Source organism: Chiloscyllium plagiosum, chromosome 30, assembly GCF_004010195.1.
Source record: "Chiloscyllium plagiosum isolate BGI_BamShark_2017 chromosome 30, ASM401019v2, whole genome shotgun sequence".
Taxonomy (NCBI): domain Eukaryota; kingdom Metazoa; phylum Chordata; class Chondrichthyes; order Orectolobiformes; family Hemiscylliidae; genus Chiloscyllium; species Chiloscyllium plagiosum.
Window position 1 is genome coordinate 7,439,568 of NC_057739.1, and position 24,269 is coordinate 7,463,836.

The 24,269-nt window shown below is 42.9% G+C and overlaps 1 protein-coding gene across 6 annotated transcripts in view; it reads left to right on the top strand.

Moving 5' to 3' along the window:
* Nucleotides 1–24,269, top strand: part of pnpla7b (patatin-like phospholipase domain containing 7b) — a 345,798-nt gene that overhangs the window by 277,094 nt on the left and 44,435 nt on the right. For 5 of the 6 annotated variants that reach the window (XM_043719899.1, XM_043719901.1, XM_043719902.1 and 2 more), the window contains 2 exons: nt 394–510; nt 1,549–1,618. In XM_043719899.1, coding sequence (XP_043575834.1) covers nt 394–510; nt 1,549–1,618 — 187 coding nt within the window. Of the gene's footprint in view, nt 1–393; nt 511–1,548; nt 1,619–5,761; nt 5,942–24,269 lie in introns of those variants that run through there. The other variant, XM_043719904.1, reaches the window with a different exon arrangement.

Here is a 24,269-nt window from a genome sequence, read left to right on the forward strand (position 1 = left end):
CCTCTCTGACACAGAAGATAGACTGTAGACTAATCAGAAAATGCCAGACCTACTCAGCAGCTCTAGGCGCTTTTTTTCAGTTTGTATTTCAGATTTCCAGCATCCACTGTTTTTGTGGTTAGGTCAAGTGTTGCACTCATTGACTAATGGAGTAGGTGATCTGATGTCGATGGACTGGGTAAAGAGGTAGGAGAAAATGTGAGTGGAGTACAATTGCCAGTAGAGTAGAGTTCGGTTCAATGACTTGTTTCTGTGCTGTAGGTACTGTGTCAGAGTCACATGCTCAAACTGGCCTTTCTAGAATGAAACACCTCTTCCAGTTGTTTCCTGCAAATGGTGTGTCCATATGTGTCTGAAATGAAGTTTCATAACCAATGTGTTTTTAATCAACAGGAAATGACAAATGTTTTCAAGAAAGTGCTTGATTTAACATACCCAATCACCTCAATATTCTCAGGATCTGCTTTTAACAGCAGCATCAGTAACACCTTTAAGGACAAACAGATAGAGGTAAGAGGTGTAACCATCAGTATTGGTATCAGCTAATATAACCCTGTTCTTGAGCTGCCAACATGTTCAAAAGAGTACTGATGTCACCTTGACTGACTGTCAGCTTCCTTCTTGCAAAACCTTCTCAAACCTACACCTACACTATTGCAGGGCTCCTAAATGTTCCCTTGGTTCAACATTCTCTTCATCAATCACAGAATTCTAAACAGTCTTGCAATGTTTTATATACTAAATACTAGTTTAAATATTACGTGCTGGTTGTTATAATTAGTAACACTTGCCCCTGATGCCATGTAGCTGGTAGTTGCTACGTAAACATTCAGTAGTTGATGTGCCTAACATTTTGTACTGGATAAACTGTATTATCGCACAGAACTTGGTATATTACTATGGGTCACTTGGTTGCACAGCACCAACTTGAACTGGTTTCTGTGCACAGTCCCAACTTGGCACTTTCCAATCTTTATGACTTGACTCATCTCTCAGTGGGTTTGAAAAGTGATCAAGAATTCCCATTCCCCTTGGTTGCTTGTTTCTGCACAGCAATGGCCTGGGGGCAATTCAGCAGCTGTAGTGTTGTTGTTAGAGGTTTCCAACATGAGATAATCTAAGACAATTGAAATATGCACAACTATAACAAAATATTCTGTTTGGGTGTAATGATCCACCTCTATACTTTTTGATAGATTTTCATGGCTATACAGCCTGTAAGATTCAGGCCATTTGAGCCATTCTAACTTTCTGCTGTCCATGAAATCTTCCTCCCATTTATTTCCTTAATCTAAAAATCATTTTTTAAATCCCTCCATGTATGTAAATAACTTCTCCTTAAATGTGCTCTTTTCCTCAATTGTTTCAAATTTGACCTTGTAGGTGATCATTCCCCACTATCAGTTTTCCCCCTCACCCTCCCAGTCTCCCTCCAGGTTTAGTTTTTTTAATTCCGAAATTAGAACTGGTTGTTGATGGAAAAGGTTGGGGGATGGGGTTGTGTTGCCTGTCCTGACACTGAAAGGATGCTACATGTTCTCTTTTCAGGATCTGTGGATTCCTTACTTTAACATCACTACAGATATAACTGCTTCTGCCATGCGGGTTCATACTGATGGTGAGTACACCTTGATATTCTGAGCAGTCCTGCCTCCACTACCTAATTTGCCTAGTTTATGTGACCAGTGATAATTTTACCCACCTAACTAGGGAGATGCTGTTGAATCATTAACACAGGAGATTTAAACCTCCATTCTTAGCATTGTAAAAAGTTAATACTCATTTTGGTAACTCCATCTCCGTTGGTGATCTTCGGTTGTTCGATGTCTCTGCACTGCCACTGATCTGATCACATTGATTGGCCCACACCCTGGTGGAAGATGTCCCAGGAAAATGTTACTTGTCACTGAGAGCCTTGTTGTGGTACTTTGTTACTTCAGTTCTGTGAAATTGAATTTGTTTTGAAAGTTTAAAAACATTTTTAATATGCAATTGAAGTATACACTCACAATCCCCACTCTCCAAATTTCTGTTGTTCCGGATAGAAGATTGGCTAACTAACAGAAGAGGAGTTGCGATAAGGAGGACATTTTCAAAATGGCAACCTGCAGCTAGTGGTGTGCGACAAGAGTCAGTGCTAGGACCACAATTATTGATATATGTTAATGATTTGGATGGGGAAGTGAATATACTATTGCCAAGTTTGCGGATGACACAAAAATAGGCGGAAGGGCAAATGGTGAGGATGACACAGAGTCAACAGAGGGATATTGGCAGATTAAATTAGTGGACAAAAACGTGACAGATGGAATATAATGTGGGAAAATGTAACTTTGGTCACATTTTTTATGTGAAAGTGTGCACTTTGGCAGGAAGAATGTGGAGATGAATATTATTTAAATGGAGAAAGACTGCAGAAAGCTACAGAAGAGAGGATTTGGAAGTCAATAAAGTGAATCAATAAAAGTTAGCATCCAAGTTCATCAGGTAATGGGGAAGGAATATGGCGTGTTGGCCTTTTATGTCAAAAGGAAGTGAGTGTAAAAGTTCAGAGGTTTCGCTAAAATTGAACAAGGCACTAGTCAGACTACAGCTGAAATTCTGTGAACAGGTTTGGTCCCCTTATCTAAGAAAAGACATACTTCTTTAGAATGCAGACATTTTGATGAAAAATCATTCTGGCCTCAAAACATTAATTCTGTTTTTCTCTACATAGATGCTGCCAGACCTGCTGAGTTTCCCCAATATTTTCTGTTTTTATTACATTGGAGTCTTGTCTCTTTGGGACTGTAAAATCAGTTCACGAGCTTAGTGACTATTTCTAATATCTGTAATTACACCACTGGCTGACAGATGCAAGAATGGTATAGGCTATTCAGCCTCAGGTCTACGTCACCATTTATTAAGATCATGGTTGATCCATAACCAGTCCCCTCAGTTCAGAGATAAAAGGGGTTTTTATTTTCAACAACAAACTGCTGTTTTAGGGATGTCATTTTTATTTAAAGCACAAGAGATAGAAACGTGTTGCATGACCTTGGAATATCCTAAGTCACTTTACCATGAATGAAGTACTTGAGAAATGAAATGCGAGAAACACAATAACCAGAACTTAATTCCATATTCATTCTTGCAATGAAACATGTAGAAATTAGTATTTGAATTTGAAATTTCATCACTTTCAGTATGTGGAACAGGTGTAACTACTAAGTTAGTGAATTATAATATAATGAGGCAAACAATATGCAAGCTATTGTACTACTTTATATTCTGTGGGTTATAATTGCTTTGAATTTAATCTATCTTGGTGCTAATATTCCTCGAATGATGCCTGTCCATGTTTTCAGAGGGTGAAGTTTGTGTAGTGTCTGAATGATCATTATTTGAAACTTTACTCTCCACACCCCAAAACTGTTTATCCACTCTGTCACAGATGATGGGAGCTCAAGAAATCAGAGTAAATGCTTGACCAATCCAAGAGCCACTGTTGCAGTCATGTGGATTAACTTTAATGCCTTCATGTGGTGTCAGTGCCCAAACTTTGATATCCTGATATTTTTCAGAGGGCAGGTGAAAATATGAACCAGTTATTGTAAAACACCAATGTATATTAGCATTCAAAGATAAAAGCAATTCCTTTGTATAGGTTAATATTATCTCTGTAATAGTTGCAATTGTAACATATATAAACTGATGCTTGGTCCAGCCTCACTGCAGTGGAGTGCTAAGCATCAAACCCTGCTATTCCTAACAAAAGAAAGACTTTTGAAAGCAGGCCAGAATACTACTTTACCTGATTTTCAGATCCAGATTGACAGAAAACACTGATCAGATTTCCATATTTAACAGGAATTGCTATTTATTACAAGTAAATAGAGTGTAGCTACAGGCAGACAATTCTGAACCATCAGCATACAACTCTACTAGTTAAAGCTGTACTCCCCTTTATGCACAAAAAAAAGGTGTCTTAGTTAGAAGGAAAGACTGGAAAAGAAATTCAATGTTTCTATTTGCAGGATTTACTGAGATGGTCCTTGTGCTGCTGTTTGATCTTCCTTCTCTGGATGCTTACACTGGTTTATAGGAGTCCTGCGCTAACTGGTTCACATTTTTTAAAGGCCTATGCATTATTCATCAAATGACCAAGCTTACAGCAACTGATAGAGGAAAACTAAATTGGTTTTCTTTAGTTTTAATGTCGCTTTGACAGTGGAGAACAGAGAGAGGTCCTGAGTTAGTGGTGGCTTGTAGGCTTCTCACAATCTTCTTCACAGTACCAAGCTGTTCAGTCACCTGATAAACCCAGTTGTTAGCAGATAGAAGGCCTTTGTTGACAATGACTGGTCACTAGTTCACAGACCAATCAGCTGCTTTTAGCCCTCTGAACCTCCATTTGACACACTCTTGGCTCCAGCTTGTCTGCACTTTCAACTCCTACGTGAACCAGCAGCTGTGGAAACAGTGCTCACAATGAGTGTCAAGTCACTTGCTTTCAGAAACATGCAACAATCCTTCAGCAATCCTTTATCCTTGACTTCAAGGCAGTTCTTTTCCCATTTCCCACTTATACTGAAAAATAAGATGATAGTCTTTTTCACAGCTTGGTGAGCATAACTGCAAGCTTAATTGGGTTCTTGTATGGTTCTCCTACAATCCTTAAAATCAAAAAGACTTTTATGGAATTGACAAAATGTGACTGCTGCCAAAGATTCCCCAGGAGTCACCGTTGATAAATGCACTGAGCAACAGCAATCCCAAGTTTGGTTCTTGACCTGTTCACAGCTAACTTACCTCAGATGGAGCACAGTTAGACGACCACAGTGAGCAATGTTGGATTCAGAGAGGGAGACGATGCTGCCACTGTGTTTATTCCTGATCACTAACCAGTGATGGCTACTCATAAGACTTTCTCCAGGATTTCAGTTAAAGGCTACATTGAGCCCAAATATGATATCCACATTGTTCAATATGCTGCAAATCCACCCTGCCTCAGTTCACTCTGGAGAATTGTTTGAATTACCATCATCCCTCGGGGACAAAAAAATTCTAGTTTGACACTTGGAGAGAAATAAGGGGGATAAATAATTTAAGTAAAGATTATCTAAATTTTATTTTAAAAAAGACATTCTAATCAAATAGTTCTGCAATACAGCTTGGTATCAAATTGTGTTGATAATGTCTATAGAACATCTTATGATGTTTTATTGCAACAGCACTATATAAATGCATTGTTGACGACTAATCCAGATTGCAACATTTCCTGTTCACATCTGCGAAATGTCAAGTTTTCAAATGGTCCTCAGTAGCACTGCATGATTCTGTAATGTAACAGCCCTTCTCCTCTAATCAGAGTGCAGTTCAATAAAGAAAATCTTCATTGTATTTTAAAGACTGATTGCATTGGTATTGATTTTTTTTTCACTACCAAATCAAGGTCATAGCATAGTATTCCCATACTTTCACTGAATCTCCTGCCTTTGTATCCTTTCAGATTTTGACATCCTGTCAATGAAACAAAGCACTTGTTTGCTGTTCTCTTGTTATAAATCTTGCAAATGCCCCAGTTTGTTTCCAGCACCTGTGTCAGTGGATTGAAAGCCTGGCCTGAGAGAGGAAACAGGAGAAAGTGTCTGAGAAAGTTCTTTATCATCCGTCAGATTGTTGCAACAATCCTGCCAGGTGTCGTGCTGTTTAACAGCCACGCCATTGAGACAGTTTCTGGCTTGATTTCCGTTTCATGCCTTTTTCTCTCCTATTTCAGAATGGTGGAATTGTTCAGCCCAATGAAGCTTAGCATCTTGAGTGTCTCACTACGTTTGTGCACAGAAAAGCTCACGCAGCCTGACATTTCTATGAGAAATGCCCGCTCTTCTACCTCTGGGTAGCTGGTGAAGATGAAATTGAATAAGCTATCATCCAAACAGGAGCAAAAGCTCTGGGACATAGTAAGTGTCAGACTTCATACCGTAAACATTGGGTAACCTGGTGAAGTCCTGTCTTACATACCCATTGCTGTAGCAGTGATTTCCCTCGATCCTTCTCACATTGAAGCGGCTGCATTTTGAAAAAGAAAAGAATTGCATTTATATGCCGCATTTTATGACCACCAAACAGCTCAAACCACTTCACAGTGAATTAGCATTCTAATGTCGGAAAAGTAGCAGTCATTTTGCACACACAAAACTCTTGTGCACAGCAACGTGCTAATAATTGTTTTTGCTGCAAACGCAGTTTCAGACTTCCAACATCCGCAGTATTTTCCTTTATCTGTTTTCGGGAGTTTGATTGAAGGGCAAGTGTGGGCCTAACATCAGAAATAATCCCCCTCTCCTCATAATACTGCAGTCTTCTACATCTACTTGAGAGCTCAGACACGGCCTCAATTTAATGGCTCATCTGAAAGTTAGTAACAAGAGCTTTCTCACTGGCCTTTCAGCCCGGAGGTTTTAATTGCAGTCCCAGAGTTGGGTTTCACCCCATAATCTTTGGACTCGGGTGAAAATGCTTCCCATTTGTTTTTTGTTGACAAATGGAACCTACTCATGTCAGATAACCAGAGAAGAAGACTCTTCCCAGTATTTTACATTATACTTTATTTTTCCTATCCTTAAATTAGAGCATTTTATTCTTACAGCAGTCAGACAGAGCTCTGTCAAAAAAGCATTTCCTTATATAAGTGCGGCAGCTCCTCCTTTCCCCATAATTTGGGAAATAGTAATGATCGCGACAGTCTGTGAGGAAATAACTGGGGCCCTGACAGATATCTTTGTGGGGTCCCTAAATACAGGTGAGGTGCCAGAGGACTGGACGGTTGCTCATGTTGACCCCCTGTACAAAAGGGCAGTAGGGATATTCCAGTAACTACAGACCACTGAGCCTGTCGTCAGTGGTGGGAAAGTTGCTGGAGAAGGTGCAGAGGGAGAGGATCAATTTAGATTTCAAAAGGAATGGATTTATCAGTGTTAGGCAACATGGTTTTGTGCCGGGAGATTGTGCCTTACCAACTTAATAGAGTTCTTTGAGGTAGTGACCAAGTTGATAGATGCAGGAAGGGCTGTCGATGTCTTATCCATGGACTTAAGTAAGGCATTTGATAAGGTTCCCCATGGTAGACTAATAGAGAAAGTGAAGTTACATGGTGTACAGGGTGTTCTAGCTCGGTGGATAAAGAACTGGTTGAGCAACAGGAGACAGAGAGTATTTGAAGGGAGTTTCTCGAAATGGTGAAAGGTGACCAGTGGTGTTCCACAGGGGTCAGTGTTGGGGCCACTGTTGTTTGTGATATACATAAATGATCTGGAAGAGGGCACTGTTAGTATGATCAGCAAGTTTGCAGATGACACGAAGATTGGTGGAGTAGCAGAAAGCATAAGGGACTGTCAGAGAATACAGGAGGATATAGGTAGATTGGAGAATTGGGTGGAAAAGTGGCAGATGGATTTCAATCCAGGCAAATGTGAGGTGATGCATTTAGGCAAGACTAATTCTAGAGCGAATTATACAATGAACGGAAGAGCCTTGGGAAAAGTTGATGGGCAGAGAGGTCTGGGAGAGCAGGTCCATTGTACCCTGAAGGTGGTTGCACAGGTGGATAGAATGGTAAAGAAGGCAGATAGTATACTTGCCTTCTTTGGACGGGGTATTGAGTTTAAGAGCTGGCAAGTCATGTTAAAATTGTACACTACTTTGGTTCGGCTGCATTTAGAATACTGTGTACAGTTCTGATCGCCCGCACATTGCCAAAAAGATGTGGACGCTTTGGAGAGGGGGCAGAGAAGGTTTACAAGGATGTTGCCTGGTACGGAAGGTGCTAGCTATGAAGAGAGGTTGAGTAGGTTAGATTTGTTTTCATTAGAAAAAAGGAGATTGAAGGGGGACCTGATAGAGGTTTACAAAATCATGAAGGGTATAGACAGGGTGGATAGAGATAAGCTTTTTCCCAGGGTGAAAGGATTCAATAACGAGAGGTCATGCTTTCAAGGTGAGAGGTGGAAAGTTTAAGGGGGATACACGCGGTAAGTACTTCACACAGAGGGTGGTGGGCGTTTGGAATGCATTGCCAGCAGAGGTGGTAGAGGCAGGCACGATAGATTCATTTAAGATGAGTCTGGACAGATGCATGAGTAGGTGGGGAGCACAAGGATACAGATGCTTAGGAATTAGGCGACAGGTTTGGACAGTAGATTTGGATCAGCTCAGGTTTGGAGGGCCAAAGGGCCTGTTCCTGAGCTGTACATTTTCTTTGTTCTGTGGTTCAGATATCTTGGTGCTCCTCAGTTTAGTGAGAATGAGCAGACCTATATGGAACTCAGGAGTTAGAGCAAAGCATTTAGCGTTTTAGATAGCCCTACTCCCACAATTCAACAAGATCATGGCAGATCCAGTTTCAATCTCAAATCCATTTCCCCAACTACACCTCTGGCCCATAAGCCTTGACTCCCATGTTTGTCAAAAGTCAGTATTCCTCAGTCTTCAATGAACGCAATGACCATGTCTCTGTTGCTTCCTAAAAGAATTCTGCATCCTCTGAGAGAAAACAAATTCTTCTAAAATCTCTAGCTCAAAAGGGACTCTGCTTATTCATAAAGGGGTGGCCCGGTGGCTCAGTGGTCAGCACTACTGCCTCGCAGCACCAGGGACTCTGGTTTGATTCCACCCTTGGGCCACTGTGTGGAGTTTGCCATTCTCCATGTATCTGTGTGGGTTTCCCTCCTGGGTTATCCAGCTTCCTCCCAAAGTCCAAAGTTGTGCAGACTAGGTGGATTAGCCATGAGAAATGCAGAATTACAGGGATAAGGTAGGGGCTTGGGTCTGGATGGGATGCTCTTCAGAGGGTCAGTGTGGACTCTATGGGCCAAATGGCCACCTCCAACACTGTAGGGATTCTGTGATTGACTCTAGTCACCCAACAAGAAGAAACACCCTCTCTGTGTCTAGCCTATGAAGTCTCCTCGTGACTTGGTGTTTCACCAGGATGTCTTTTCATTTTTCTAAACTCCAATGGATAGAGGCACAACTGTTGCACAGCAACATAGAAAAATAGGAGCAGGAGTAGGCCATTCACCTTTTGAGTGTGTTCTACCATTCATGATAATGGGTGATCATCCAACTGAGTGCCCTATTCCTATTTTCTCCCCATACCCACTGTTCCTGTTGGTCCTATGGACTGTGTTGAGCTCCTTCTTGAAAACATTCAATATTGTGGCTTCAACCGCTTTCTGTGGCAGAGAATTCCACACATGCGCCACTCTGTGGGTGAAGACATTTCACCTCATCTCAGTTGTAAATGGCTCACCCCTTAGTCAGTGACACCAATTCAAGTGACAAGTGAGCTCGTTCCAAACGTTCTTTACATCTTAGTCCCCAAGTGTTGGCCGGTGGCCGGTGCCTGAGTGCAACTTAGTGTTCACTCTTTCCTGTTATCTTTCCTCATGCGAAGGATTCCTCAGAAGCATCCAAGCTGGAGGAGGACGAAAGCATGCAAATGTTGAATTTCTGAACTGCAGACAGCAGACGATTGAGAAACATTCTGAGGTGAAATTGAGCATGCTGCTGCCCAGATGAGTATTCTCCCATACTCACTTCAATAGAACAGAATATCTCCAGGGTGTCTAATAATAGGAGTCCAACATGTTTCTGCATGTTTACTTAGCCTTCCATTTCTATTTTCACACCAATGGTGTTGTCAGCATCTTAAATATTGGGTTAACATTTTGACAGTAAACTCTGAACAAAATATTCAAGGCATTGTTGCACACCAAGAATGCTTCTCATTCCAGAAACTGACAGGCCTATTGTATATTTCCAGCATCTTCCATTTTAGTTTTAATAATTAATAGCCTTGTTTCATGCAGATGTTAAATATGTAGAGAACAAAGGAGTCTGTACACAGTGTCGAAAATAACTACATAGCAATGTCAGGAGTGCGACATGACATTCTCGCCAGCCCAACTATTACAGCCAAACACCATGTCTGTGATCGAATAATTATGGGCCATCCTCCAATATCATCACCTATTGAACCCCTACTTTCAGAATTACTAAGTACAGTAAATATTTTATTAGCTGGTACCTTGTGGACCAGCAGTGTCCCGTTTGGTCAAATATTCTGGTTGATGATTAGGTGGATCACTTCAGTGTAAAAACTAAGAAATAGAACGTAATTCAGAGGGAATATACATCAGTGTTCTACTTCATTTCCCCATAAATCACTTAAATAATAATGTAACTTTGCCTTAAATAAAACTTACTGGCAGAGAGCCTTCTCACTCGCACCGCCAGGTGACTACTCCAACTTCCCAGCGATGACAGTAACATTGTAAACGTCTGGTATTTCAGTTATATAATTTTTGCTGATTCATCGAGTCTGCTGGCTCATAAGGTGTCAGGTTAAAACAAAGTTTGCTGTACTTTCTTCTACCTTCCAGAGAAGAGAATCAAACAGTGTTACTAATGTCTTTAAAATAAACTTCCAAGCTCTGCCTCCAGTCCAGCTGATTCTCTGGGATTTCCGATTATCTGGTGAGCATAGTTTTATTGTAATCTCTCGCTTGAGCCTTGTGAATTTTCAGTTCTTCACTGAGATAATTGTCCGATTTTGATTTCCACCATAGCTAAAATATTAAAAGAAAGTTCCATAGCACTCAGTGATGTTGATATTTTCCACTGTTGGTTAATCCACCAAAGGAAAGGTTGTGTTGAGTCAGAATTTTATCTGCATCACCTTTCCTTGACCCTTTATTGTTAGCCAGCATCTCAGGGTTTTTTTTGGCAGATGTTTGTCAGTCGAAAAGTGAATTGAAAGCCCAAGACACACAATAATGAACATCTGGTGCTTCTGGTTGTTATGCCTGTGAGAATTCACTTTGCTTTGGTCATTCACTTTGAATGTGAGGAAGCAAATGGACTGGAAGTTATTGCTTTCTGCTGACTCTCTGAGAATGCAGTAGAAGTTTTGAATAATTTAAATGGTTACCATTTTGCAGCTAATCTGGTTCTTCGTTCAGAACCAGACTTTCTGGCAATTGTAATTCTACACGTAGTTCTCCTGCACACCTCTCTGTATACAGCCTCCTGGAGTGTTACTGTGAACCTCAATGGTGTTTTCCCATCTGGTCTCAATGTTATTGAGTTCAGTAATTTCAATCTGTAATCTCTGCCTTGATTGTTTTGCTTTCTTTGTCAGTTTTGAACTTGGAGAAAGTGAGGACTGCAGATGCTGGAGATCAGAGCCCTGTTCCTAATGAAGGGTTTTGCTCTCCTGCTCCTTGGATGCTGCCTGATCTGCTATGATTAGATTACATTACATTACAGTGAGGAAACAGGCCCTTTGGCCCAACAAGTCCACACCGACCCGCCAAAGTGCAACCCACCCATACCCCTACACCTAACACTATGGGCAATTTAGCATGGCCAATTCACCTGACCTGCACATCTTTGGACTGTGGGAGGAAACCGGAGCACCCGGAGGAAACCCACGCAGACACGGGGAGAATGTGCAAACTCCACACAGTCAGTCGCCTGAGGCGGGAATTGAACCCGGGTCTCTGGCGCTGTGAGTCAACAGTGCTAACCACTGTGCCACCGTGCTGCCCACAAACGTGACACACTTTTCCAGCACCACACACTCGACTCAGTTTTAAACTTGTTATCCTCATTTTCTTACTGTTGGTTGTAAATTATTCCCATTGTTCACACTTCCTCAGGACACACCTTTTTTTTCTTATTGCACTGCACATCCAACTCTTTTGTCATTTGATGTCCCCTGTCTTTCACTGTATTGTAGACATTTCCTTTTGTGCTTTTCCCGCTCTGCAAATTCAACATCTGTTAATTTCCCAACAGTTTCCACTTGAAATGTTAACTCTCTTTCTCTCTGCATTGGTGTTGCCTGACCTGCTGAGTTTCTCCAGCATTTTCAGTTTTAACTTGGCTTAATTTGAATGTGGCTTCATCACATTCCCTCTCAATTTTTCGAACATGTTTGTTATATCAATGCGAGATGCCAATCTGAGGCTATGTACTGCGTTAAAGAAAGCACCTCTGAGAATGACTCACTCATCATATCTTCATATTCCTCTGTGCTCTGTGAAGTGTTCAATTGTAGTGACGGGAGAGGAGCAGTGAATAAACTAACCTTAACATGTACAATCAACAGGGCAACATTGATGCCAAGTCCGCAGTGTAGCTCTAATGTTTTAGCTAGTGTTGCTACACAAAGTACCATGGAGCAACTAAGTAAAAATGTCTTTGTAAAAACTAATTGAAACAGAAAGCAACTACCTTGGATGCAGTTTATGATGAGGAATTCCCCATTGTAGACATTTTAAATTATTTCATTGAGGTATTGCCTCGTGAGCACAGATGTGAAACAGCAATTATTGTTGATGTTTATTTTATAGGTTGTTTAAAGTGCCTTCTATTTCCCTTCACTGCTATAATATTAATATAGAGTAATGAAGGGTCACGTTGTAGAGGCCAAGAATTCTTGCGAGATGAGGAGTCGCCAGTTTAGATCAAGCTTAATTTAGGAAGGTGCAATGATTTGAATAGAGAAACAGCAACAATCTGTCCCCATCTCGCATTCTCAGTTTATGACCTCGTCTCCTTATCTTGATGTTTTATGCAGAATCATTTATCTACATTCCCAGGTTTTTGGCTGTTCTTACTTCATTTATTTTATGACCTTCCAAGGACTTGGTGTCCTCCTTACTTCATCAAGCAAAATGAACTATCCTGTACTTTGCAATATTGACATTCTTTAGCCATTTAAACTCATCAGCACAGCACATGTATTTTTATAATGATTACCCAAAATGGCAAAGTAATTTGCAATCAACAGGCAGACAGTAATTACCTTTCACAAGTAAATCAGACTAACCGACAAGAGCCTGCAGTCACACTGCTGTAGGTAGACTAAAGTGGTTGCTGGGAAGAGATAAAGGTGTTGAATGAACAGGGCAGAAGCTCAATTTCTACATGAGTACTGGTTGAACATTTTGGAACTTTTTAATTGTTTCTCTGGGGAAATGCATGAACATAGATCAACTTAGTTTAGAAGCAACATGTCCAGCTTCCTGTGGTGCAGGCAGTTTGTCAGGAAATTGTATTTCATTCTCACTTTTGAGCCATACTCTGATAAATAGTGTTTCTTTTCCCTCCTCACGACCTAGGGTGACTTATGAAACTACAAATGGTTATTCCAGGAGCTTTTGTTACTGCAGCATCTGCTTACTTGTTTGTAATCATCTCCCTTCTTCATTTCTTTGCCAGGGTTGTTGATTCTTGACATGGTTCTGAATCCTCTGAGGTTTAACCTGCCTGGCTGGCTCGGGTGTATGTGTGGGCTGCTCCCATGAGGGGTGCAAAAGCTGAACTGGTCTTGGACCTAACTATCATTCACCTACACATATGCACTTCCTAATTGGGGTCCAGGATGTCTTTTCCTGAACGGGGTGCTGGGATGTCACTTGCAATTCCAAATTTGAGTTGACTTATTGACTTGATGAACATTATTCCAGCACAAATAGGATTTTTCCTGTGAAATGCCCATCGTAGAGCAAATGAATTGTCGGAATTGACGTACTGCTCTTCATTGCTGAGGTAGCCCTGAGGTAAGCCTTCTCTCAGAAATGCAGAGCTCACTTGTTCATTGTAAAAGATGACCTGGTGCAGCAAACTGTGTGAGATCACCACTCCCCAGAAAATCCAGCCCTTTCTTTCGGACCAACCTCCACAGTAAGGCTAAACACCATATTAAATTTATGGGTAGTATAGTATGGTGAGCCATCAGCTATCCCCCGAGTTGGCGTGAGACACTGTTGTCCTGCTCTAGTGTTCCCCGTTCTCCATGGATTTAGTTGAAATGTTCAGACCAGATTAAATTGTGTACCATAGAATCATACAGCACAGAAACAAACCCTTCATTCCAATCAGTCCATGCCGAACATAATCCCGAACTAAATTAACCCCACTTGCCTGCTCCTGGTCTAAATCTTTCCTATTAATATATTTATCTAAATGTCTTTTAAATGCCGTAATTGTTCCCACATCCACCAATTCCTCAGGAAATAAATCCCACACGCTGACCACCCTTTGTATAAAAAATTTTCCCCAATGTCTTTTGCAAGTCTTTTTCTGCTCACCTGAAAAATATGCTCCCGAGTTTTGAAATCCCCACCCTGAGAAAAGACACCCACCATTAACCCTATCTATACCCTTCATAATTTTATAATTGTCTATAAGGTCACCTCTCAACCTCCCGGTGATCCAAGATGGACGACGGGAAAAAAATTGTGACCAAGAGCTGCTCCTTTTTTTTTAGGTATTTTAGGTGCTGGAGGTGAGTTCCTTGAATTCTAGGAGCAGTAATTACTGTTTTATATGATGTTGCATTGTTTTGGAACGTTTGGGGGGATGGGGAGAAAGAACAAAACAACGGCACATTAAAAAGGAGGAAGACAGACAAAGGCAGTGACCACATGATCAGAGAAAGAAACTGACACTACTGTCTGACACAGCAGTGAATCTGCACAGTTACTGCCTTTGCTGTTTGAGTTCAAGTATCTCTGGCCATCTGAATGTGTCGAGGAAAAATTAACAAACAATGAAATTCACAGCTGACCTTGGAGGAATCTGTGTGAGAGAGCTCACAGCACAGGAGCAGATAAGTGCATAGTTTTTAAGTATAACCTTGCTCTAAATCTACAACAGTGAGTAGAGTGGGTTCTTCCTTGATTCTATGTTTTATTGAGATCTGTCTCTTGATTAAATTTTAAAAATATAAAGCATACGTACTAAGTTAGCCTGGAGCAGTGTTTTTAGAGCTGTAAGACTGGGCTATTTTCTGGGTTTGTAGATTGTGAAGGAGCAAAGATGGCCTTCAGTGGAGTGATGTGCTCTTACTGTCAGATGTAGGAAATCCAGGTACTGCAGAAAATACGGAGATATGGCATTGAGGGTGAGTTGGAGGTTTGGATTAGGAATTGGCTGGATGGAAGAAGACAGAGGGTAGTAGTTGATGGCAAAGTTTCTTCATGGAGTGCCGTCACTAGCGGTGTTCCGCAAGGATCTGTTTTGGGACCATTGCTGTTTGTCATTTTTATAAATGACCTGGAAGAGGGGTTAGAAGGTTGGGTGAGCAAGTTTGCGGATGATACGAAAGTCGGAGGAGTTGTTGACAGTGAGGAAGCATATGGCAGGTTACAGCAGGATATAGAGAAGCTAATTTAAGAATAACAAAAAGATGGGGTACTGGGCTAATGGTCGGATACTTGGTAGTGTGGATGAGCAGAGGGATCTTGGTGTCCATGTACACAGATCTCTGAAAGTTGCCACCCAGGTAAATAGTGTGGTGAGGAAGGCATATGGCGTACTGGCTTTTATTGGTAGAGGAATTGAGTTCCGGAGTCCTGAGGTCATGGTGCAGTTGTATAAGACTCTGGTACGGCCGCATCTGGAATATTGTGTGCAGTTTTGGTCGCTATACTATAGGAAGGATGTGGAGGCATTGGAACGGGTGCAGAGGAGGTTTACCAGGATGTTGCCTGGTATGGTAAGAAGATCGCATGAGGAAAGGCTGAGGCACTTGGGGCTGTTTTCACTAGAGAAAAGAAGGTTTAGGGGTGACTTGATTGAGGTGTACAAGATGATTAGGGGGTTAGATAGGGTCGACAGTATGAACCTTTTCCCGCGTATTGAGTCGGGTATTACAAGGGGGGATAGCTTTAAATTAAGGGGGGGTAGGTATAGGACTGATGTTAGGGGTAGGTTCTTCACTCAGTGAGTCGTTAGTTCATGGAATGCCCTGCGAGTAACAGTGGTGGACTCTCCCTCTTTATGGGCATTTAAGAGGGCATTGGATAGGTATATGGAGGATAGTGGGTTAGTGTAGTTTAGGTGGGCTTGGATCGGCGCAACATCGAGGGCCCAAGGGCCTGTACTGCGCTGTATTCTTCTATGTTCTATGAAATAAGGGAGAGTTTCCTTGGTACTGATGATTACATCTGCAGGAAGTGTCTTCAGTTGCAAATCTTGTCACATTGCATGGATCAATTGGAGCGGCAGTTAGAGGCAACAAGGAATATACAGAAGCTAGGGGGTCTGATAGATGGCAGTTATAGGAAGGGAGAAATGCCACAGATACAGTCAGATAGATGGGTTACCTCCAGGAAAGATAGGAGAGGGGAGGCAGGTAGTGCAGGAGTCTCCTGTAGCCATCAACATCTCAAAACATTATGCTGTTTTGGAAAATGTAGGTAGTGATGGACTCTCAGGGGAATGTAGCGTGTGCAGCCAAGTTTCTGGTACTGAGAATGGCTCTAATGTCTTGAGGGGTATGTCAGGTTCCAAGCGAACAGATGTTTCTGTGACCAGCAGCGAGAAGTCAGAATGGTGTGTTGCATCCCTGGTGCCAGGATCAAGTGTATGTCGGAGAGAGTGCAGAATATTCTCAAAGTGGAGAGGGACCAGCAGGAGGTCCTAATGACATAGGAAGGAAAAAGGGAAACTTTGAAGGGAGAATATAGAAAGTTAGGCAGGAATTTAAAAAGGAGGTCCTCGAGGGTAGTAATATCTGGATTACTCCTGGTACTACAAGCTAGTGAGGGTAGGAATAGGAGGATAGAGCAGATGAATGCATGGCTAAAGAGCTGGTGCAGGAAAGAAGGGTTCAAATATTTTGGATCATTGGAATCTCATTTGGTGTAGAAGTAACCTGTATAGGAAGGAGAGGTTACATCTGAATTGGAAGGGGACTAATATACTGATAGGAAGCTAGATAGAGCTGCTCAGGAGTATTTAAATTAGTAAGGGGGGGGAATCCCAGGGAAATAGCGAGGAAAGCGATCAATCTGAGACCGGAACAGTCAGGGCAGGGAAGCAGAGAACAAGGTAGGACTGATAAGTTAAACAGCATTTATTTCAATGCATGAGGCTTAACAGGGAAGGCAGATGAACTCTCAGCATGGTTAGGAACATGGGACTGGGATATCATAGCAGTTATGGAGACATGGCTCAGGGATGGACAGAACTGGCAGTTTAATGTTTCAGGATACAAATGCTATAGGAAGGAAAGAAAGGGGACAAGAGAGAAGGGGGGCTGGTGTTTTTGATAAGGGATAGCATTACGGCTGTACTCGGAAGATATTCCTGGGAATGCATTCAGAGAAGCTATTTGGGTGGAACTGAGAAACAAGAAAAGGATGATCACTTAGTGGGATTGTATTATAGACCTTCTCTCCCCCCCGCCCCCCCAATAGTCAGTGGGAAATTGAGAAACAAATTAGTAGGTGATTTCTTTCCAAATATAGACAGGGAGGGACTGCCACAGTGTTAAGGTTTGGGTGAAGATTTGTAGCTCGGGTGCTCGTTGTTGTGGTTCTGTTCACCGAGCTGGAAGGTTTTGTTGCAAACGTTTCGTCCCCTGTCTAGGTGACATCCTCAGTGCTTGGGAGCCTCCTGTGAAGCGCTTCTGTGGTGTTTCCTCCGGCATTTATAGTGGTCTGTCCCTGCTGCTTCCAGTTGTCAGTTTCAGCTGTTTGCTGTAGTGGCCGGTATATTGGGTCCAGGTCGATGTGTTTGTTGAAGGAGTTTGTGGATGAGTGCCATGCTTCTAGGAATTCCCTGGCTGTTCTTTGTTTGGCTTGCCCTATAATGGTAGTGTTGTCCCAGTCGAATAAACACAGAAATAGAGAAAACACACCAGATCATCAACGCCACACTCACAGGAATCCGATTCACGAGAGAAGAAGAAAAGGATAACCAACTCCCATTCCTAGAGTCCAGAGATCGGTGAGCCCATGGGTGTTCCGTTGATTTGTTCGTATATCTGGTTGTTGAATGTGAAGTGTGTTGTGAGGCACAAGTCCAGTAGTTTAAGTATGCAGTCTTTGTTGATAGGTTCAACGTCCTGTTGTCTGTTCTGTAATGCCGGAGGAAACACCACAGGAGTGCTTCACAGGAGGCTCCCAAGCACTGAGGATGTCACCTAGACAGGGGACGAAACGTTTGCAACAAAAATTTCCAGCTCGGCGAACAGAACCACAACAACAGTGTTAAGGGTTTAGATGGAGAGGAATTTGTGAACTGTGTCCAAAAACATTTTGTGTTAGTATGTGGATGTACCTACTAGACCAGGTGCAAATCTCGAGGTAAAAACAATGACTGCAGATGCTGGAAACCAGATTCTGGATTAGTGGTGCTGGAAGAGCACAGCAATTCAGGCAGCATCCGAGGACAGGCAAAATCGACGTTTCGGGCAAAAGCCCTTCATCAGGATTAAAGCGATAGGGTTAGGGTTAGGGTACCCTAACCCTAACCCTGATGAAGGGCTTTTGCCCGAAACGTCGATTTTGCCTGTCCTCGGATGCTGCCTGAATTGCTGTGCTCTTCCAGCACCACTGATCCAGAATCCAGGTGCAAATCTCGACCTACTCTTGGGAAATAAGGCAAGGCAGGTGATTGAGGTGTCAGTGGGGGAGCACTTTGGGGCCAGCTACCATAATTCTATTAAAATAGTGATGGAAAAGGATGGACCTGATTTAAAAGTTGAAGTTCTAAGCCAGAGGAAGGCTAATTTTGACAGTATTAGCCAAGAAATTTCAAAAGCTGATTGGGGGTAGATGTTCGCAGGTAGAGGGATGGCTGGAAAATGGGAATCCTTCAAAAATGAGATAACGAGAGACCAGAGACAGTATATTCCTGTCGGGGTGAAAGGAAAGGCTGGTAGATGCAGGGAATGTTGGATGACTAGAGTAATTGAGGTTTTGGTTAAGAAAAAGAAAGAAGCATATGTCAGGTACAGATAGCAGAGGTTGAGTGAATCCTCGGAAGAGTACAAAGACAGTAGGGGTATACTTAAGAGGGAAATCAGGAGGGCAAAAAGGGGACATGAGATAGCTTTGGCAAATAGGGTTAAGGAGAATCCAAAGGGATTCTATAAATACATTAAAGACAAAAGGGTAACCATGGAGAGAATTTGGCCCCTCAAAGATCAACAAGGCAGCCAATGTGTGGAACCACAGAAGATGGGGCAGATGACACCAAAATTGGAGGTCTAGTGGACAGTGAGGAAGGTTACCTCCGAGTACAACGGGATCTGGAACAGATGGGCCAGTGGGCTGAGGAGTGGCAGATGGAGTTTAATTTGGGTAAATGTGAGGTGCTGGATTAGGGTAAGGCAAATCAGAGCAGGACTTATACACTTAATGGTAAGGTCCTGGAGAGTGTTACTGAACAAGAAGATCTCGGAATGCAGATTCATAGTTCCTTGAAAGTAGAGTTGCAGGTAGGTAGGATAGTGAAGGTGTTTGGTATACTTTCCTTTATTGGTCAGAGCATTGAGTATAGGAGTTGAGAGGTCATCTTTCAGCTGTACAGGACAGTGGTTTAGCCACTTTTGGAATATTACGTGCAATCCTGTCTCACTCCTATCGGAAAGATGTTGTGAAACTTGAAAGAGTTCAGAAAAGGTTTACAAGGATGTTGCCAGGGTTGGAGGATTTGAATTACAGGGAGAGGCTGAACAGGCTGTGGCTGTTTTCCCTGGAGCGTCGGAGGCTGAGGGGTGACCTTATGGAGGTCTATAAAATCATGAGGGAGATGGACAGGGTAAATAGACAAGGTATTTTCCCTGGGGTGGGTGAGTCCAAAACTAGAGCACATAGGTTTGTTATGACACGGGGTAAACCCTCCTGCTTAATTTAAAATCAGCAAAACAGAAAAGATTTAACCTGTAAAAATCGAGTGACCAAGAACTGTTTAAAGTAAAAATTAACAACTTTATTTCTTAAAGTATAGCAGAGAATAATTAACTAACCACTATTTACAATTTCTTTCTCTAACCTATCTTTTAGCTTCCCTTCTATAATACTGGTCCGATAAAACTCCAATTAAAATTTACAAAACAACACTTCTTATCTCAAAACCAGGCAGCTATAGGTTGTTGTTTTCGGATCTTCCTGTTTCTTCTTTTCTCCTTGTTAGGAATTTCTGCGTTACAGGTTACTGATCGAAAAGGGACTTTTAAGAGAGATATGTTTTCAAGCCGTCTCTTACATGCTAGCACGCGGTAGATCTCCTTCCAACTGTTCAATTTTCCCCGGTCTTATACTCCAGAGCATCGGATTGTGTCATTGGCTTTTAAGATTGTCAATATACTCAATTCAAACTTGAGTTTGATATGTTTCAGGTATAATTTAAACTGATTGGCCAAATTCGAATTTATTTTTATCTCCAAGCAATGAACTAATTGAGTGGTTTGACCCCGGGTTACATTGTTACCATTTTTGAGTACACTTGGTGCTGGGTCCGGTTGTTCTGCTGCTTTTAACTCTCTTAAAGGTATACCCACATCTTCATAACAGGTTTAGGGTGAGAGGGGAAAAATTTATAAGGGACGTAAGGGGCAACCTTTTCACGGAGAATGTGGCACGTGTATGGAATGAGCTGCCAGAGGAAGTGGTGGTGGCTGGTATAGTTACAACATTTAAAAGACACATGGGTGAGTTTATGAATACGAAGGGTTTAGAGGAATATGAGCCAAATGGGCAGCACGGTGGTTCAGTGGTTAGCACTGCTGCCTCACAGCGTCAGGGACCCAGGTTTGATTCCAGCCTCGGGTGACCGTCTGTGTGGAGTTTGCACATTCTCCCTGTGTCTATGTAGGTTTTCCCCGGGAGCTCCAGTTTCCTCCCACAGTCCAAAGATGTGTTAGGTGAATTGGCCATGCTGAATATCCATAATGTTCAGGGATGTGTAGTTTAGGTGCATTAGTCAGGGGAATCTGTAGCAGGGGAAATGGGTCTGGTTGGGATACTGTCTGGCAGATTGACCTGGGCTTGCTGGGCCAAATAGCCTGTATCCACACTGTAGGGATTCTGTTTATCTATCTTCTATCTATTAGGTTGAGATATCTGGCCGCGTGGATGAGTTGGACTGAAGGGTATGTTTCCATGCTGCACATCTCTATGACTCCTAAGCTCCAGTGAGAAAAGTCCCAGACTATCCAGCCTTCCTTTGCAACGAAGCCTTCCATAACTAGCAACATCCTGATAAATCTTTTCTGAAGTCTCTCGAGCTTAATGATAATCTCCCTATAACTGGGCGACCAGAACTGGATCCAGTATTCCAGAAGAGGCCTCACCAATATAAAAGTGAATTGTTGAAGCTTCAGGCCAGCTGATAGCTGCAAGATTGTTAACATTTTAATTCATTACAACAAAAGACTTTAATTTGCTCCTACATTGGAGAAATAACTGCTGGAATCTGTACTGAAAACAACAAATGCTGGAGATCACAGTGAGTCAGACAGCCTCCATGCAGAGAGAACAAACTAACGTTTCAAGTCTAGATGACTCCTCAGAGCTGAAGTGAAGTGTGGAGGGGGCAGCATTTATGCTACAGTGGTGAGGGTGGGGGGGGGAAGGGGGAAGCAGGATGTCGAGTGCTGGGGGAGAAAAGGTGTTGATAGTTCAGATTAAAAGATTGGAATATGAGAATGGCAGAGCAATGGGGTGTCTAACTGTCAGACTTGAAAGAAAAAACAGACCCACTGGGGTGGGGGAAGGGGAGCGAGGACATGGTGACAGAGAATGTAACAAGTAACGCTGAAAGAAAGGGAAGGAATAGGAAGTGGTACACAATTTGAAGGTATTGAACTTAAAGTGCCGAGTCTGAAGATGAGATGTTCCTCCAGTTTGCGCTGTGATTCACTGGACCATTGTCAATAGCAAGGACAGATAAGTAGGCATACAAGCAGGGCGCTGTGTTAAAGGTGAGATGTTCCTCCAGTTTGCGCTGTGATTCACTGGAGCATTGTCAATAGCAAGGACAGATAAGTAGGCATACAAGCAGGGCGCTGTGTTAAAATGACCAGCGACGGGATGGTTGAGATCACGCTTGCACATGGACCAGAGCTGTTCTGCAAAGCAAGTCACCCTGTCTGCGTTTGGTTTCTCCAATATATAAGCAACGCTGGGTGCAGTGAATACCACACACAAGATTGGAGGAGGTATAGGTGAAATGCTGCTTCACCTGGAAAAACTGTTTAGGCCCTTGGAAGGTGGGCAGGGAGGAGGTGAAGGGGCAGGTGTCGATTCTTCTGCGGTTACAGGGGAAGGTGCTATAGGAAGGAGCGTTGATGTTGGTGGTCATGGATTAACTTGTGTGTCCTGAAGGGAGTGATCCCTGTGAAATGGTGGCGGGGGAGTGAGAGCAAGCTGTGTTTGGTGGTAGTGTTCTGCTGGAGTTGTCTGAAATGATGGAGAATGATCCTTTGCGGAGGTTGGTAAAGTGAGGTCAAGGGGGACCCGCTCACACTGTGAGTGAGGGGAAAAGGCAAGGGCAGAAGCACAGGTGATAGGTCGGATGCGGTTGAGGGCCCTGTCAACCACAGTGGGTGGGAAACCAAGGAAATGGAAGACGTAAGCCATCTTAGCAGCATGTTTTTGGAAGATTGCATCATTAGAACAGATCTGACTTGGGAAAAGGAACTGGGAGTTTGGGATGGGTCCTTGCAGAACGTGGGGTGTGAAGAGCTGTAGTGAAGGAAGCTATGGGAGTCAATGGCTTTGTAGTGGATAACAATGGACAGTTTATTCCCCGAAATAGAGACAGAGGTCAAGGAAAGGAAGGGAAGTGCTGAAAATGGATGACGCGAAAATTATAGTGGTGAAAATTTGAGGCAAAGTGAACAAATTTGTCAAGGTTCTGGCGGGAGCATGAAGCTGCACTGAAGTCGCCGTTGATGTATCGACAAAAGCGGGAAGGGGTCAGTTTAGGTCTGGAACAAGGATTGTTCTACAGACCCCATAAAGAGGCAGGGCATAACTGGGACCCATGTGGGTGCTCCTTTGACTTGGCAGGTGTGAGATGAATTAAAGGAGAAATTGTTCAGTGAAAGAACAAGTTCATCCAGGCAGAGGAGAGTGAAGGTGGTTGGGGATTGTTTAGGCCTCTGGTCGAGGAAGAAGCCGAGAGCTCTCAGACCGTCCTGTTGAGGAATGGAGGGAGAGAGGGATTGGACATCCGTGGTGAACAGGAGGCAGTGAGGCCAGCGAACTGGACATTATACGTGTGGTGGAGGGTATCAGAGGAATCGCGGATGTAGGTGGGCAGGGTCTGGATAAGTGGAGAGAGGATGGAGTCAAGGTAGGAGGAAATAAGCTCAGTGGGACAGGAACAAGCTGCTACAATGGGCCTATCAGGGCAGTCTAGTTTGTGGATTTTGGGAAGGAGGTGGAAGCGGCTGTCTGAGCTTGGGAGACTACTAGGTTGGAGGCAGTGAGGGGGTGGGGGGGTGGAAGATCTCCAGAGGTAATGAGGTTGGTGATACCCCTAGCAACAATGGCTTGATGTTCAGATATGGGGGTCGTGGATTGGGGGAAGACGTCTCCAAGAGCTGGTGTTGAGCCTCTGCAAGGTACAGATCAATGCACCAGACTACATGGAACTGCCTTTGCCAGTCGGTTTGATAACCAAGTTAGGGTTGAACCTGGGAGAGGGAAGTGCAGCAGCCTTGGGCAACTGTCTGTGTGGAGTTTGCACAGTTGGTTATCAAACCGACTGGCAAAGGCAGTTCCATGTAGTCTGGTGCATTGATCTGTCTGCATAGGTTTCCTCCCACAATTCAAAGATGTACAGGTAGGATGAATTGGCCACACTAAATTGCCCATAGTGTTCAAGGATGTGTGGGCTAGGTGCATTAGTCAGGGGTAAATGTAGGATAATAGGGTAGGGAAATGGGTCTGGGTGGGTTACTCTTCGGAGAGTCGATGTGGACATGTTGGGCCTAAGGGTCTCTTTCCACACTGTAGGGTTTCTAAAAAAAAATTTCAGAACGAGACAGACTAGGTGAGGAGAGCAGAGAAACTGAGATAGCTGACGCGAAGATTGTAGTTTTCAATGGAGAGATCGAGGGCATGTAAGAGGCCGGGAGGTGGGTGAAGGGATCAGTAGAATGGAGGGGCGTGGTGGGGGCAGAGGGGTGGGTGGCAGGGAAATGAGACTGCCTGAAGAAATGGAGGCGGTGGAAAAACAGTTCAACATTATGGTCAACCTGAAATTCATTAATTTGGGGTATAAGGGTATGAAGTTGAGTCCATTGTATTTCTACCATGGCTTTTGCAAACTCAATATATACTAAACTTTTCTGTCTTAGATGAAACAATTTTTGAAGTGAAGTCACTATTGTAATGGAATTGTGGGAACCAAAATGTAGTGAGCGTTAGTGAGATGACGATGAACAGAAACTTTGATTTTTCTTGTTCATG